This window comes from Xenopus laevis, chromosome 1S (genome assembly GCF_017654675.1).
Source record: "Xenopus laevis strain J_2021 chromosome 1S, Xenopus_laevis_v10.1, whole genome shotgun sequence".
NCBI classification, from domain to species: domain Eukaryota; kingdom Metazoa; phylum Chordata; class Amphibia; order Anura; family Pipidae; genus Xenopus; species Xenopus laevis.
Genome location: NC_054372.1, coordinates 191,104,271 through 191,121,737, shown reverse-complemented (window position 1 = coordinate 191,121,737; position 17,467 = coordinate 191,104,271). Strand labels below are relative to the sequence as shown.

The window sequence follows — 17,467 nt, the reverse complement described above, 5'->3', positions numbered from 1 at the left end:
GAATTGCCCTTTAAGCTGCAAGTCACAGTTTCCCCAAGAGACCTGCTTATCTTAAATAGTTACAAATGTTTCTTTGCTTATCTTAAATTATAACAAATGTATCTAAGTGCACCTGCCCCGTATTCTGGGCTCTCTGCCAAAAGCCAATTAAGAAACATTGAATCTTTTTCTGGCTGTTCTTACGTTTCAGTAACAAATCTGTTGCCACTGCTCCCGACCTCCCTCTCCAGCCCCTGGGACCCCAGTCCGAGCCAAGTAGCAGCTACCGTTAAACACGAATATCTCAAAACAGAAAACTGTCAATAATAGGAAGGTTTGTATGAGTCACTTGATCTGACAAATCATAACAATCTGGTCACAGAATATCCAGCACCAAGGAGCTTGCAACCCACTGTGATTTTGCACCAGCCACTCCACACAAAGTCCACCAGTAACTCAGCAGCTCACACAATGTCTGGGATGTAATGATAACTCATTCATTATTTTACCCCAACTGATTTTTATTTTACCCAATTGTACATGCTATTATAAATATGTCCCTTGATGTAGACCAGTGATCCCCAACCAGTAGCTCGTGAGCAACATGTTACTCTCCAGCCCCTTGGATGTTGCTCCCAGTGGCCTCAAAGCAGGTGATTATTTTTGAATTCCAGACTTGGAGGCAAGTTTTGGTTGTATAAAAACCAGATGAACTGCCAAACAGAGTCTCACTGTAGGTTGACAATCCACATATGGGCTACTAAATGGCCAATCACAGCCCTTATATGGCACCCCAAGAACATTTTCCATGCTTGTGTTGCTCCCCAACTCCTCTTACTTTTGAATGTTGCTCACGGGTTCAAAAGGTTGGGGATCCCTGTGTAGACTATGTCGGCAGCTTTTTGTCCCGTGTATGGGGTGCTTTGACGGGCTTCCCCAATCGATATCTGGCAGTTGGATTGGGCCCTAGGGCCCACGATCGGATCAGCCTGATATCGCCCACCTCAAGGTGGTCGCATATTGAGGAGAGATCCACTCATTTGGCGACATCACCAAACGAGCGGATCTCTATGTATATGGCCACCTTTAAAACTGCCCATACACTGAAATATCCACTCATTTGACCACCAAGAGAAAGGATCACAATATGTCCCCTCGGTTTAATAGATATCTGTCTGGTTTTAGGGCCCAAACATGGGCAGATAACATCCCAACTCTTTGAATGTTTAAATATGTCCCTCTATGGCCAGTTTTAGACCTGCCCTGTAGTTTGGGATCTTCTTCTAATTGGATTGACACCCCAATCCTTTTTATACATTTTTTCCATATTTGTTTCATTCTCTTGTTTATTCTTGTATTCATTGTTATAAGTCCCTTATATAAGCACAAGGCTAACATTTCATCTTTAGATCATCATGACTTCTAATATCCTTATCATTTACAGTAGGGGGTACATTATCCCTTATAATACATGAGTGATACTCAGAGTTCCCTGTATAACTCAGCCTGCAGCCTTGTGCCTTTATATGGTCACAGAACAACCCCTCAGTGACTTCTAATATCCTTATCATTTACAGTAGGGGGTACATTATCCCTTATAATACATGAGTGATACTCAGAGTTCCCTGTATAACTCAGCCTGCAGCCTTGTGCCTTTATATGGTCACAGAACAACCCCTCAGTGACTTGTAATATCCTTATCATTTACAGTAGGGGGTACATTATCCCTTATAATACATGAGTGATACTCAGAGTTCCCTGTATAACTCAGCCTGCAGCCTTGTGTCTTTATATGGTCACAGAACAACCCCTCAGTGACTTCTAATATCCTTATCATTTACAGTAGGGGGTACATTATCCCTTATAATACATGAGTGATACTCAGAGTTCCCTGTATAACTCAGCCTGCAGCCTTGTGTCTTTATATGGTCACAGAACAACCCCTCAGTGACTTCTAATATCCTTATCATTTACAGTAGGGGGTACATTATCCCTTATAATACATGAGTGATACTCAGAGTTCCCTGTATAACTCAGCCTGCAGCCTTGTGTCTTTATATGGTCACAGAACAACCCCTCAGTGACTTCTAATATCCTTATCATTTACAGTAGGGGGTACATTATCCCTTATAATACATGAGTGATACTCAGAGTTCACTGTATAACTCAGCCTGCAGACTTGTGTCTTTATATGGTCACAGAACAACCCCTCAGTGACTTCTAATATCCTTATCATTTACAGTAGGGGGTACATTATCCCTTATAATACATGAGTGATACTCAGAGTTCCCTGTATAACTCAGCCTGCAGCCTTGTGCCTTTATATGGTCACACAACCCCTCAGTGACTTCTAATATTCTTATTTGTTGGTACTTTTGCACCCTGCACAACACTTCGCACCCTAACTACAAGTCTTTAGGCTCCTATGTTTCCCCCCATGATTAAAGTGCTACCTTTGTTCATAGGGAGGAAGGTAGAACAACCTTGCTCTAAACAAGATGTCAGGCAGAAAGCTATTAAAACAAGATAAAACCCCATTACATTTCTTTTTCTTAACCAAGTGCTTAAATAGAAAGACACACAGCAAACATCCATTATATTCCCCTAAGCTTCAGATGTTTTTCCTTTTTGTTAAGCTGTGTAAATCAAGTATTTTGATAACAGCTTATGTTCCCCGGTGCTGCCAAACATGCGCATGTGGGAAGTATTTTACTAAACGCGGACAAACAAAAAAACACTCATGTGCAACTGCCAAATTAAAGAAAGCAAAAAAAAAAAAAAAATTCCTTTAAAAGTGCCATTGTCTGGAAACAAAGGGCCCATCGTATGACGGAGGGAGAGTCTCGAGAGAATGACAGCGAAAGGCAAACACAGACAAAACAGGACTTGCGCTGCGGCACAGAAATAGGGCCAGTGACTTTTATTTCTTAATGGAAATATCCCGTTTAGTGTTTCAGAAGTCGAAGTCAACTTCCCGTGAGAGGGCTTCACATTTAGCCTCCTGGCCTTGAATTCATGCCAAAAACATTTCAAAAGGCAAAAAAATAAAGAACAGCAAATAATTATTTTTAACTGTCATTTTTATGCGCCAGACTTCACAGTTAGATCTCTGCTAAAATAGCTGTAACCCACCATGATGCAGGCTGAGCAAATCTGACAGTTGCTCTTCTACCCGCATATGTGTTTATATTTCTATAGTCAGGGTCGACTCTAATCAAGATTTGGCCCAAGGCAAAACAGTTATCAGTTTCAGCTGTTACTGAAGTGCAACTTGCACCATTAACTGACAGTCAGAGGCCTGGGACAGCAACTGATGAAGTGCACAAGGGTGGGCAACACTGATATACTGAATAATTGTAACCACTTTGTTCTACTCATTATGGCATCTTGCTCTGCTAAGGCATGTTTCACCTCTTGGTTGCCTGGCCATCCCAATACCTTACCTCCAACTGTCCCGTTTTTTGCGGGACAGTTCCGATTTTGACAGCTCAACCCGCATTCCTGGGTTTGTTACTGTAATGTCCTGACTTTCTCTTTGATCTCCTGCACTGAACAGCCAGAAAAAGAAAAGAAATGTCCCAACTTTCACTTTCATCTTCTGCACTGAACGGCCAGAAAAAGATACAAAGTGTCTAAAACTTAATTGGCCCAGAATGTGTGGCAGGTGCACTTAGATACTGTTGTAGCAATTTAAGATAAGCAAAGAAACAATTGTAACAATTTAAGATAAGCAGGTCTCTTGGGGATACTGTGACTTGCAGCTTAAAAGGCAATTGACCTTCATTAGCAAAATTGTAATAACACATATAAAACTGACAGAAATGTGTTCAAACATTCATAACCTGCCAAATTTTCTAAAATGATAAGGGGGTGTGGCCACAACAATGGGCGTGGTCGAAAAAATTCACTACACTACGGGGCAGTTTTATTAAGGGTCGAATTTCAAAGTGGTAAATACTTCGAAAATCGACCATCGAATTCAATACTACGAAATTCGAAGTCGAATCGTAGTACGTTTGTACTCCGATCGTACGATTCGAACGATTTTATCATACGATCGTACGATTTTCATTCGAATACAAAAAAAATATGCTCTGGAAGGTCCCCATAGGCTAACATAGCACTTTGGCAGGTTTAAGTTGGCGAAGTATTGAAGTTGAAGTTTTTTTTAAAGAGACAGTACTTCGATTATCGAACGGTTGAATAGTCGAACGATTTTACTTTGAATCGAAGGTCGAAGTCAAAGTCGTAGTAGCCTATTCGATGGTCGAAGTATCCAAAAATTACATGGAATTTCAAATTTTTTAACTTAGAAAATTCCCTCGATTTCACTTCGACCCTTGATAAATCTGCCCCTTAGTGATGCTTAGTGATAACGGGCGATGTAATATTTGCCAGTGAATGATTTCACATTGGGATCAGCGATAAACTTCCGCAAATTTGCCATTTTAAACAAGGCTTGTGATTTTAATTACGTACCCCCTTATGCAAAAAAAGATCTGCGGCGTGTCAATTTTGGACCACGCCCATTACCTTGTTCATTTTATAACATTTGTCAGGTAATGAAAGTTTGAACACATTTCTGGAAGTTTAGGGTCATGTTTTATGAGTTATTACAGTTTTGCTAATGAAAGTGAATTGCCCTTTAAGCTGCAAGTCACAGATTCCCCAAGAGACCTGCTTATCTTAAATTGTTACAATTGTTTATTTGCTTATCTTAAATTGATACACAGGTATGTTAGTGCAGGTGCTGAGTATTCTTTACTCTCAGCCAAACAGCCTCTTATTTGAATTAAGTTTTAGAAACGTTGTATCTTTTTCTGGCATCAGTGCAGGAGATCAAAACTGATAGTCTCAGTTCTCCCAAGACACCTGCTTATCTGAAATAGTTACAAGTGTTTCTTTGCTTATCTTAAATTGATACACATGTATCTTAGTGCAGGTGCTGAGAATTCTTTACTCACAGCCAAACAGCCTCTTATTTGAATTAAGTTTTAGAAACGCTTTTTCTGGCATAAGTGCAGGAGATCAAAGAGAAAATTCAGGACTTTTTAGGGACACAGGCGAAGATTCGGGGAGATTAGTCGCCCAGCAACAAATCTCCTCTTCTTCGCGTGTCTAATCTCCCAGAACTGCCTCCCGCCCGAAGTTTCCTCGTGAGGCAACTTCAGGCGACTTCGGAAAACGAAGCGCTCCGAGTGCCAGGGGAGCTTAGTCGCTCAGAAGAAGAGGAGATTTGTCGCTGGGCGACTAATGTCCCCGAATCTTTGCACGTGTCTCTGCAAAGATGAGGCAGTTCTACTGTACCAAGATATACAGGGGTCTGTCCTTTACCACATACAGTGCAATGTAATGCACTATGCATTATATAGTACCGGGACCACAAAAAATAATGTAAAATCAGTCATTACACTGGTGAAAAAAATGATGTTTTGTGCACATGTTCTACTCTGTAATTCGAGGGAATAGTCCAAATAAGATTCGAATTAAAAAAAAAATTGAAATTCGAATTTTGAAATTCATCATGTACTGTCCCTTTAAGAATTCAAATTCAACTATTCGCTATCTAAAATCTGCCGAATTTTTGTTTTAGCCTATGGGGGACCTCCTACAATCAATTTGGAGTCATTTGGTGGATTTTTGAAAAAAAAAATATTTTTTTGGGGTGAAAACCTTGAATCGAATTTGAATTGATTCGAATTTGCAGCTCGATCCTATTTACCCATTTTTGAAAATTTTGGATTTTTTTTTTAAATAAATTTCAGTTGGTCGTTTTATTTTGAATTTACAGTTGATGGGAGTTTTGAGAAACTCCCATAAACCTGAACTTCGACCCTTGATAAATCTGCCTGTTCTCGTTATTAGAAAAACATTTTCCATTTTTTATTTCTGGTAAGCTAAATGGATTGTATAATTTTAGTATAGTCATATTAGCGAGTGTTTTTTCCATTGTACAACAGGAGACGTATATACGGCAACTATACAAGGAGTCGCTTACAAGCATTAGTCAAGGTGCAAAGAATCATGGATTTGTACTTTACACCCTGCCTCCAGGTTGGATCTGAAGACTACTTCTAAGAGCTGGGGTACAGTTAGGGTTCCCACCTTTTAAACCAATTTTCTTTAGGTTGTCCCAGACAAATACCCATCACTATCCATGGTGTCACCAGCCCATGCACCTGAACCATGTCCCTTAATGTGATTGAACGACCATGTCATGAGTTATCATACCCAACTGCAAAAGTGCCAAGTGTTGATATAAGAGCACCAGAACAATATATATATATATATATGGCAGGGCATATATGGTAAGATGTGCTTATTTGGCAAAGTCGTCTATAAGGATGGAGATCTATATGGAGATCTATATGGAGGTCCACAAGTTGGACATTACATCTTCACCCAAATATTTTAAAAAGTTCCATCTTTATGTGACATCAATTAAAAGGAGAAAGCCAAGTTGTTCTCTTACCTGATGGCAGCCCTGCAATTCTGAATCCCTCCCATAACAGGAATATGAATTTCTATCTGATTTGCCTGTGGAAAGAAATATAAGAAGTCAGTAAAACATATCTCTCAAGGTTTCATGATGGTTAATCAGTATGCTATGTAATCTGGATACTTTTAGAAGTACAAGATCCACCCCAACCACTCAAAGTTCACACACGACAGAGTTGACTTCAGTTTTATGGTGGACAGAGAGGGCATTCTGCCCTAGACCTCCAGCTCCAGAAGGGACCCCATAAAGGCTGCCACCAGTCAGGTTTAGCAGGTCCTTGTACTGACTGAATGTCTTGGTTGGAAAATTCTAAAAAAAACTGTAGAGAAAAAAGTATGAAGACAAGCAACGCTTTAGGGTTATGCCCTTTATGGGTAGTAAATGCCAGTCTTCCTATCTCTGTTATCTTTCTAGGTGCAATCTGGTAACCCTTAAGGTGGCCATAGACGTTACAATTAGGAGGAAAGATTGTTCGTTTTCAATGCTAACTGTTACAGCTGAATTGTTAGATAAACAGGTAGAAACAATAAAAATCTACCCAAGCAGATAACAGCACTAACAGTGGCACCCAATCAAAACTTTTTGGCCAGCCGGATCAACGAGCTGGCTCATCTCCTCCGTAGATGCAACAAATTTCGTACAAAATGATTACTGGTCCGTTCCTTGGCCATCTTTAGGCAGAAAGGTCCTACAGATGGCAACCCCATTTCCCATTGTAGTGCTAGGTGCAAAATGCCTGAGGCCACCATAGATAGAGCAGCCAACTTCTCTACCTTGGACAGTATTAAGGTGGCCATTGATGTAACAATTACAATCTTTCTTGGAAAAGATCTTTCCAAGAAAGATCTTACGTTTCAATACACACGTGTAGAGCTGAATCGTCAGATATACAGATATACACTAGAATTCTACCTGTATCTGATGATTCAGCACTAACTGCCGATGTTTGGGTGCCTTCAAATTTTCCGTCCAGCCTGATCAACGAGCCGACCGATATCCAAGTCTTTTGCCCATATCGGTCGGCTCTTTTTCCACCATACACACATTTGTTCCGTACGATATTATCTGTGCTTCTATGGCCACCTTTAGACTTATTGTACGCAGACAATTCTACATATGCACATAAACTAATCAAATTAAGCCTAGAGCAATTGGACTTTTGAGTATTCTTGAAAATTTCTGACCACTCAGGCGAGGGGCTTCTTCAGTTCAACTAAAGCTGCTTGGAGTGGTGAAACGGCTTCAAGAATCCTTCCAAACTTTGTATAACAAGACCAGGATGAAATAAAATCTTTGTACACATTCTATGTAGATCTCTACATTTACACCAACTGGAGTCTTGGTTGTCCTGTTGAGCCTTTCATTATAGACAAAGGGGCGCTGTGCCAACGAGGAAGCAAAAATGCTGCTCCTGGTAATGAGCCAAATTTCTGGTTTTCAAACCAGGATCCCCTCTGGGGCCAAAAAGTTGAGTGGATGGATCCTGTATAGACACAGTACTATGTATATACAACTACCCAAAGATGCCAGTTTATAGCTGCTTTTGGAGGTTACTTCTGCCATGGTAACCATCATAGCAACTCATATTCACATGTATAAAAGCAAGCATGCAATCTGGCCATAGCAAAAAGACTTTTTCCTTTACTGTATATTTAAAGGGAAATAAAACAACTTCTTCCATAGAAATAAGATGTATTTCTCTGCACATTTTGGCATCGTACAGTATGTTCTACCCAAGTGAAAAGGAGCGTCAAACAAAGTGCCATTAGCTGACAAGAGGCCACAGGAAAGAAATTAAGGGGACCTGTTGCAACCAAACAGAATTTAGGATAAAAATAATTATACAATTAGTTAACGTTATATAATGTACCATGCCATTGGATTACAGAGGCCATTTTCTGGAGTTAAATCCTTTGTTTTATTTCGTTGGGATAAAGAAAGGCACGGATGTGCCTAATTTTAATTGCATCCACTTATTATTTTAATTGCATCCGGATTATTATTTTATTAGATTATCGATGGGCACAGATATCCCTAATTTTAATTGCAGTCACACAGCAGATATTCGTGTAATACTTATTGTTCCAGAAACATAATTCAGGACGTAAGTGGCTGATGAAACCAGATGATCAGATGGTGCAGCTGCCGTCAATCTACAAGACGTACAGTATAAGGAGTTTTGTGACATTTCACATTTTTTTGTAGTTATGGCTGGATTGTATCTACTTAATTCCTATCAGTGTGGGTATTTGGAGACCCAAAGGGGCTTATTTATCAAGGGCTGAATTTATCTCAATCTTTTCCAGAAAAAGACTCCAACCAAATCCGCACAGGTTTTTTCATCTTATTTATTAATACACTTTCCCAAAAATTTTGTTTGTGTGAAAAAATCCTTTTTCACTAAAATTTGGATGTTATGCTAAGAAAACACAGTTTTTGGGTTTTTGGCATTCAGAGTTTAGTAAATAACCCCCAAAGTCTAATGGGGTGATTTATTTATTATTACTGTCATGGGAAAAAAATTTGTTTGTTTTTCAAAATAAATCAGTTAATAGTGCTGCTCCAGCAGAATTCTGCACTGAAATCCATTTTTAAAAAGAGCAAACAGATTTTTTTATATTCAATTTTGAAATCTGACATGGGGCTAGACATTTTGTCAATTTCCCAGCTGCCCCAAGTCATGTGACTTGTGCTCTAATAAACTTCAATCACTCTTTACTGCTGTTCTGCAAGTTGGAGTGATATCACCCCCTCCCTTCCCCCCCAGCAGCCAAACAAAAGAACAATGGGAAGGTAACCAGATAGCAGCTCCCTAACACAAGATAACAGCTGCCTGGTAGATCTAAGAACAGCACTCAATAGTAAAATCCCATGTCCCACTGAGACACATTCAGTTACATTGAGAAGGAAAAACAGCAGCCTGCCAGAAAGCATTTGTCTCCTAAAGTGCAGGCACAAGTCACATGACCAGGGGCAGCTGGGAAATTGACAAAATGTCTAGCCCCATGTCAGATTTCAAAATTCAAAACTGCTGGAGCAGCACTATTAACTGATTCATTTTGAAAAAAAAAAATAAATTTCCCATGACAGTATCCCTTTAAAGTCCGAATGCCAAAACTCTAAAAATTCGAACTTTTTTGACTATAAAATCAAAAATTTTTAGTGAAAAAAAAAACCTCGAATTTTTATACCCAGAGTAGGGAAAAAGTCCAAATCTGAAAATCTGGCGTATCAGACCTGCCAAAGTTGTATATAAGTCAATGGGAGAAGTCCTGGATATATCCAGATCTGTGATGGGTTTCATGCAAAAATCCAAAGATTTGTAGTTTTTGGGCGGAAAATCCAAAAAATTTGTGCAATTTGAATTTTTCAGACGATTTTATAGAGTTTTTTTCCCGCACTGGAATTTTTCAGGAAAATATATTGATAAATAAGAGGGAATAACCCATGCGGATTTGGTCGGAGTATATTTCAGAAAATAATGAGATACATTTTAGATTTCATTTTATCCAAATAATCCAGATATTTAAAAATGATTTCCTTTTTCTGTGTAATAATAAAACAGTAGCTTGTACTTGATCCCAACTAAGACATAATTAATCCTTATTGGAAGCTAAATTTGTTTACATGTTTTTCTAGTAGATTTACGGTATGAAGATCCAAATTATGGAAAGATCTGTTATTTGGAAACACCCAAGCATTCTGGATAACAGGTCCCATGCCTGTATATTTTATTTCTTGTCAATTCTACAAAACTCTGCTCTTCTAGCTAGTGATGGGCGAAAAAATAGTGAAATCAGAAAGTTTCACGAAAAAATTGTGTAGGACTTTTTCTCAAAAAAAAACGCGAAAATCTTGAAAATTGTCCAAGCTGACGCTGGCGTTAAAGTCAGTGGGCATGCGAATAGTGTTGATACGCACTAATTTTGACGCAAGCGACTTTTTGATGTGCGTCCAAAAAAATTTCGCCAAAGGATTTTCGTGGGAGATTTGCGAATTTATTCGGCGGCCACAAAGCGCAGAAATTTATGGCAGGCTTATTTATCCGCCCAACACTACTTCTAGCTGCTCAATACAGTACATGTACTTATGAAAATGCTAACAAACAAGGGAAAGTTGTGCTATGAGGCTGTGACCACAAAATATGATGAATATTAATGAATCAGATGAAAATTGAGTGTAGGACTGGCCAGATATGGGATGACTTTGACGTAGTTGTTCAGCTTAAATATATTGCAATATATGGACAAACAATCCCTGTGTTGTTTAAAGGGTAAGGCATTTTTCAGTAGCAGTATGCACAAAATGTCTCAATGTCTTAAATATATTGATAATGGGTTGAGTGCAGAGGACTTATGGAAACTCTGCAATGGTGTGAATAATTGTGTTAACATCTACATGCATTCATCTGCCCATACATGGCAAGATCTGGTATTTGGTGAAGGTTCCAAACAAGCGAATCTCATCTTAATTTATCTGGGCTGAATCAGGCTGATATCAGTCAGAGAGGCTGGTTGGTGGCCCCAAACACATGCAAATAACATCCCTTCTTGGTCTGTAGAGATCGAGTCTTTTATCAGCCTGTGTAGGACCATCATAAAACATGGGGCATATGTAGGAAGGGTCATGATGGGTCTTGATGGATTATCAATACAGAGTGCAATAGCAAATAATCTGAGTTGCGACATGAAATAGGAACCCAAACCCATATTAATGGCCATTGTCTTTGGACACTTTTGTGATGTCATTGTAGGGCAGAGACACTAGTAGTTGGAACTGCAATGACTGCGACACTATGGGGCTGATTTTTCATATTAAAAAGAACTAAACCCAAAAAATTAATATAGTTAAAAATGCCATATTTTAAATTCTGAAGCACCAACTTAAAGTTTCAGCTTGTCAATAGCAGCAATGATCCAGGACTTCAAACTTGTCACAGGGGGTCACCATCTTGGAAAGTGTCTGTGACACTCACATGCTCAGTGGGCTCTGATTGGCTGTTGAGAAGCTAAGCTTAGGGCTCGTCACTAATTATCCAGCAGAAAATGAGCTTCCCTGGCTGTAATATAAGCTGATGCTACAGGTTTGCTGATTATTAAATTCTGATGCTAATTGCACTGGTTTCTGTGCTGCCATGTAGTAATTATCTGTATTAATTACTAATCTGCCTTATATTGTGACATTTCTATTCTATGTGTACTGTATATTGTGAGTGGGTCCCTAAGCTCAGTAAGTGACAGCAGCACAGAGCATGTGCAGTGAATCAGCAGAAAAGAAGATGGGGAGCTACTGGGGCATCTTTGGAGACACAGATCTTTACTGCTAAAGGACTGTGGTTGCCTTGGGCTGGTACAGAAGCACAAAACATCATGTACAACATTTCTAGCTACTTCTTTAGTTAGGCTTTACTTCTCATTTAAGGTCAGATACATCTCTTAGGAATATTTCTCACATGTTAAGGTCCCCATAGACGCGACGATTCTTCTTTGGTGAACGACTTTTTTCAGTGCAGTCCGACAAATCCGTCAAATTATAGTGCGGATTTGAACGATCGTAAATCTTACGATGTCTTTACATCTATGGCCAGCTTTAGGCTAACACAAAGTCTCAGGTTACTGTGACAGGCTCAGTTTCTGTTTATAGGGTGTGGAATTGCCAAATAGGCCTTGCAGCTTTGGGGTCCAGGGTTCAATTCTAGCTTGAGCACTCTCTCTTCCATGTACTCCTATTTCCTCCCATACAGACAGAATACAGGAGGGTTAATGGACCCTAGTGATAGACTGTAAGCTCCACTGGTGCAGAGACTGGTGTGAATGATTTCTGTTGGTAAATCACTGCAGAAATGGGCAAATATATATATATATATATATATATATAAACAACACATAATAATAATGATAATAATAATAAAAATTACAATAAAAGCCCACAGCAACCAATCACAAAGCATAAAGTTTTAGTAGTCTGCTTCAAGACAGACATCTTATTGTTTTACCAGATATAATGCTATTAATGTTTTTACTTCACCCAGCAAGAGAACCTTCTGTTGAGCTATTCTCTCCAACTGCTCCATCTCTAGACTATACTATGGCGGTCATTTACAAAGACCCAGTGAAAAAGCATTAAGGAGCTGCAAGTTCATGGGGACACAAGTCTCTGTGCTCTGATATGACATGCCTAGACTGAATTAGCTGAAGAAGGAAGGCATGAAAATAAAAAGAAATAGCATGAATGCCATCTTCAACAACTGGATTCTTTACTTCTGAATGACCACATCGGATGCATTAAATTGGATAAACCACTATCTCTGTACATGGAACAATGATTGATAAAACAAAGATCAAATTATCCAACCACACACCTACAAAGGCAGAGACACATACAAACCTATAACTAAATTGACATTCCAAACACTTCCTAGTGGGGAAGTAGCCAAGCAGAAGTTGCCTGGAGTGACTGGAGTGACTTTTTCTCATGGGGTGGCCTTGGGAATGTTCACAAGCTTGGATCATAGATGTTGATGCTCTTGGTAGTTGTCTTGCCCTTTCCTTTGATCCCTCTAGGGGGAATGCTTGAGTATAAGGGTCAGGGCACACAGACAGATTCGGGGGAGTATTGTCGCCCGGCGACAAATCTCCTCTTCTTCGGGCGACTAATTTCCCTGAACTGCCTTCCGCTGGCTATAATAAAAATCGCCGGCAGGAAGGCACTCTGATAAATTTGTTTGAAGTCGCCCGAAGTTGCCTCACGAGGAAACTTTGGACGACTTCTGAAATGAATCGTCGAGCGACTAAACCCCCGAATCTGCCTGTGTGCCCTGACCCTAACAGGGGGAATGTAATAAAAATCGCTAACGGAAAAACTATTTGCAATGCGAAAAGTTATGCCTTTGCGCAAGCAAATTTTGCTTTGTGCAAATTTAATATAGCTTTTGCGAACCCGGAAACTGTTTAGCGACCACTTCCGACAGTGAAAAGTCGTTATGTTTTCTCCAAAAGATTACGACACCTTCAAGCACTTCTTATGAGTGCGCAATTAAAATTCGCAATGCAATAACAGTTTAAGGAACAATTTTACATTGCGAGATGTGGATTTTTAGTCTTATTGGTGCGAATTGTTTTGCTCTTTGCGACTTTTATTACATTCCCCTGCTAGTGTTTTCTGCTATTTTGTTTCTGATTGGACAGAAAATGTCATGTGATTTTATCATTGTGTATTTAAATGTTTTTGTAAAAGACATTATTTAGCCTATGATTAATGACTAGTGTCGTCCGAAATGCATCAGGCAGTGATGTGTCCTTTGGTCTTATATTTCTAATAGTCAAACAATAAAGGATGTGTTTTTAATGGAGGTGCGGGCTACATCTTTCTAATTTGACCTATGCAACTTTTTTCGTGACCAGCACTCGGAAGCAATAATAAAGAAGGGACTGAAACAATGTGGCACGGTTGGATCGGTCCTATTCTCGGCTCTGGGTAGGATAGACTTCTACAGTCTTATCCAATCGGTGTGAACAACTTCCAGCTTGGCGTTCCCTTGATGTCAATTGTTGATGACAAATATCATATATATCATTCATTAGTCACCTAAGAAAACTTGCAAAGACACATCATTTATTATGATAAATATTATTTATTTGATGCTAACGTTTTTAATTTGAGGATATAAGCGTTTACCATACATTTGGAGAAGTCAATGAGCCATCCACCAATGGAGAAAAGGAGGCTTTCATATTTTTTGCTATTGAAAACTTCTCCGTACTTAAAAAGTCCAAATAGTTTTGTGCAAATATCCAACAAAAGCTTTACAGCTTATTAAAGTCTGCACCCGGATACAGTGAACAGAGAATGAATGTACTGACATAGCTTTAATTAAAAAACACAAAAAACTGTCTTTTGAGGTGGAAGCGAGTTCTTTGGTTCAGCCCACACTACCAAACAGCAGGTAGAGAAGAGCATTTGTCACTGTCACACCAGCACAGAAGAGTAGGGAAGAAGAGGCAGCCCCCTTTGCCCCGTTATCCATTGGTCTGTGTGGAGGTGCCAGTTGACACCCTCTGTAAGTCCTACACATCTGTAAATAGACTGTGAACTGTGTAAGGGGTCAGGGGGCTTCCTTATTCATGGCACAGAGCAGTGTCTTCACACCAAGGGCATAAAGGCGCCTAGATGTTTGCCTTGTGCTCCATACAAAGCCCCGATTTAAAACACGACCCACTGTAGTTCTAATTTTTGCTACAGCAGATGCGGGGGCTGAAATATTTTCCAAAGAAATAGCTGATACAGCAAATTTCCTCAATGGAGATATTCTTCTTGGCTTAACGGCAGGTCTTCCCTCGGAAACACTGCCCACTGCTTGTTTGCTTGATTCCTGTTCTTTCTAAGTGGCCTATGCACAGCTTGACCGCGATGTAAATAGGAGCCTCATTTCTACTACAAAAACACATTTTTATTTATTAATTTTAACTTTGTTCTGACAGAGACACGGTCAGTTCTTGCTGGCTAAAGTGAGGTTATTCCGACAACTTAGCTTTGTTCAAAATTGCAACGTTCACATTGTTTAATGGCAACTTTACTAATGGACTACAAAGCTTTATTCAAATTTTTGGATCAAACCAAATATGTTCTTGTGAATGTCCCCCTTTGATGGGTCTGGAATATAGGTTGAAAGTTATCAGGACGAGATATAGGGTTAATGTTAGTGTTAATGTACTCAATATTCCTCACACTTGAATGAAGACCACAAATGAGAGCCTGTCCTCTGATTATGTTTTAAAAAACACACGGTCAGAAATATTTATTTTACGATGATTTTATTAATGGGAAAGATAAATTGGATAATGCAATTTTTGGTTTTCCTCGCCCAGTTCAAATGCTTTTCTGCGCCATATTGGGGAAGAGCTTATATTTGATCTGGTTCAATAAATCCTTTTAGCACACTTGGTCAAATCAAATGCAGGTGTAAGGACTCACCCTGGTGGTCTAGTGGGCGGCAGGGTCCCCTACCTATCTATCCTGGTGAGATGATCGTGCCCCTTTGCTCGTCCAGAACCATTAGCTTTGCTCCTCTCTCAAATACGACCTGGCGGCATCGGATTAGCCGAGGGCTCCTCTCGAGGTGATAGGCGCTGGTTAGAGGCAGAAGTGAGAGCCGTGACCAGGGAGCTTAGCTTGGGTTCTGGATATAGGGTGCTGAACTTGACATCAGGGCTGTAGTTCAACAGGGTAAGTGTTCGTGTCGCCACCTTGTCCTTCTGCTTCAATCTTGTCCAACAGTCTTGACCCTTTCCTGCTGTCTTCATTTTGCCCTATTGTGCCCATCTTGCCTTACTCAAACGTCTATCAAGTCACTTTCTCCCATTGCTGACCTGCAGTGGTCTACAATGTGTTTTCTCTGGACATTTACCTTGCCGCTATTCTTTAAAGACAGCTCTCCATGCATTTTGTGCACACATCCATGGGACTCACATAGAAATGGCTCGAGAGAAAGGTTTGACTTACCACACTAAATCTGAAGAAATGGAAGAAACCAACATACTCTCATATACAGTATATTCTCAACTTTCTTTTACATTCTTCCTTCAGCTTGTGGAGAAAAGAAAAACTGGTTCACAGAAAAAGGGGATTTTTGCGTGTTTCTAGAATTCAGCCATGTTACACTGAGGCTTATTGGCGAGAAGAGAGCTAATCAATCATGGATTCTCCTGATAGCTTTCTGGGTAACAAGCGGCAGAAGACTTGGGTTTACCTTTCACGCTTCCCCCAGGAGAGAACTTCCTTCATGATCAGCATCATGATGAAAGTGACACATGGGAGTGAAAAATTGGGTTGGAGTTCTGCCACCCGTTACTAAGTTCTACACCAGTGAAGCAGAGATTTCAACTAGGCCCAAGTGCTGCCAAGAAACTGTGCCAGTCTTAATGATGTGATGCTTTCTGAGGGCTTTTGTCTCATTCTGTGCACTGTCACACAAAGGTCATACTTCATACTGGAATTGTCATGATGGAGGCCTGGTGCACGTTGCTCTGGAAACCACGTTAGGGATGTTCTGTTTTAAAATGGACAGAACATTTATTGCAAAATACCAGAAATCTAAAACTATTAAATTAATCAACTTTTGTTGCCACTTATACTTATTTCCATCCTTTAGCACCATGTACAGCCCATACCTAATGGGGAACTTCACCTCAAGATGAACTTTTAGTATGATGTAGCCAATGATATAGTAATATAAATGCTATTTGTAGTTTATGAGTTATTTAACATTGTATTCTCCATTATTGCCATGGTCATAGTGTTACCATGGAATATGCTCATATGCAATGCTTGATCTTGGGTACAAAGATATAAGTGCTCATGGTTTATTGTGATGGGTACATATTGATGCATATAAGCCTTCTACTGAGGAATAGGCCTGGAAATTTGGTTAAACCACAATGGTGTCCTTTTTTGCATGGTTTATGAAGTGTGTGAACATCCATGAAATCATTCACACCCCTCAACTCAGTTCAAGTATAAATAAAAATCAGTATAAGCAAACCAAAATCTTGGGAAAGTTGTGCCAGTCAGTTGGGAAATTACTGAGATTAGTATAACATCTGGATAAATCAACTTGCTTAGGACAATTAAAGTGGTATCAACCAAAGAAGTAATGACTCTCTGTGCCCTATTTGTGTCTGTAAGTCTACGGGGCAGAAACATCCTTCATCTTGATTCTTAACACTTATATATATTTAATGTAGAGCTCTACGTACACAAGTAGCATTATACAGATAAAAATATACCGATTGTGCCCAAGAAAATATGTAATATTGTGTATTTTGCCTTTAATTTCTCCCCAATAGTAGTTGAAAGCTGCAAGGGAGATGTTACTAAACTGAGAATAGTTTATTTGCATAAAGAATTTTGCTGTCTGGCCCTGGAGGCTATAGTGTTCGGGAAGGAACAGGTGAACCAGATAATCCAATCCAGTGGTTCAGTTTGAATGTT

General features: G+C 39.6%; 1 protein-coding gene across 16 annotated transcripts in view; it reads right to left on the bottom strand.

Annotated features, from left to right (window-relative positions):
- Positions 1–17,467, bottom strand: part of tcf4.S (transcription factor 4 S homeolog) — a 298,455-nt gene that overhangs the window by 150,116 nt on the left and 130,872 nt on the right. For all 16 annotated transcript variants that reach the window (XM_041580620.1, XM_041580624.1, XM_041580612.1 and 13 more), the window contains one exon: positions 6,452–6,516. In XM_041580620.1, the coding sequence (XP_041436554.1) occupies positions 6,452–6,516 (65 nt within the window). The remainder of the gene's footprint in view (positions 1–6,451; positions 6,517–17,467) is intronic.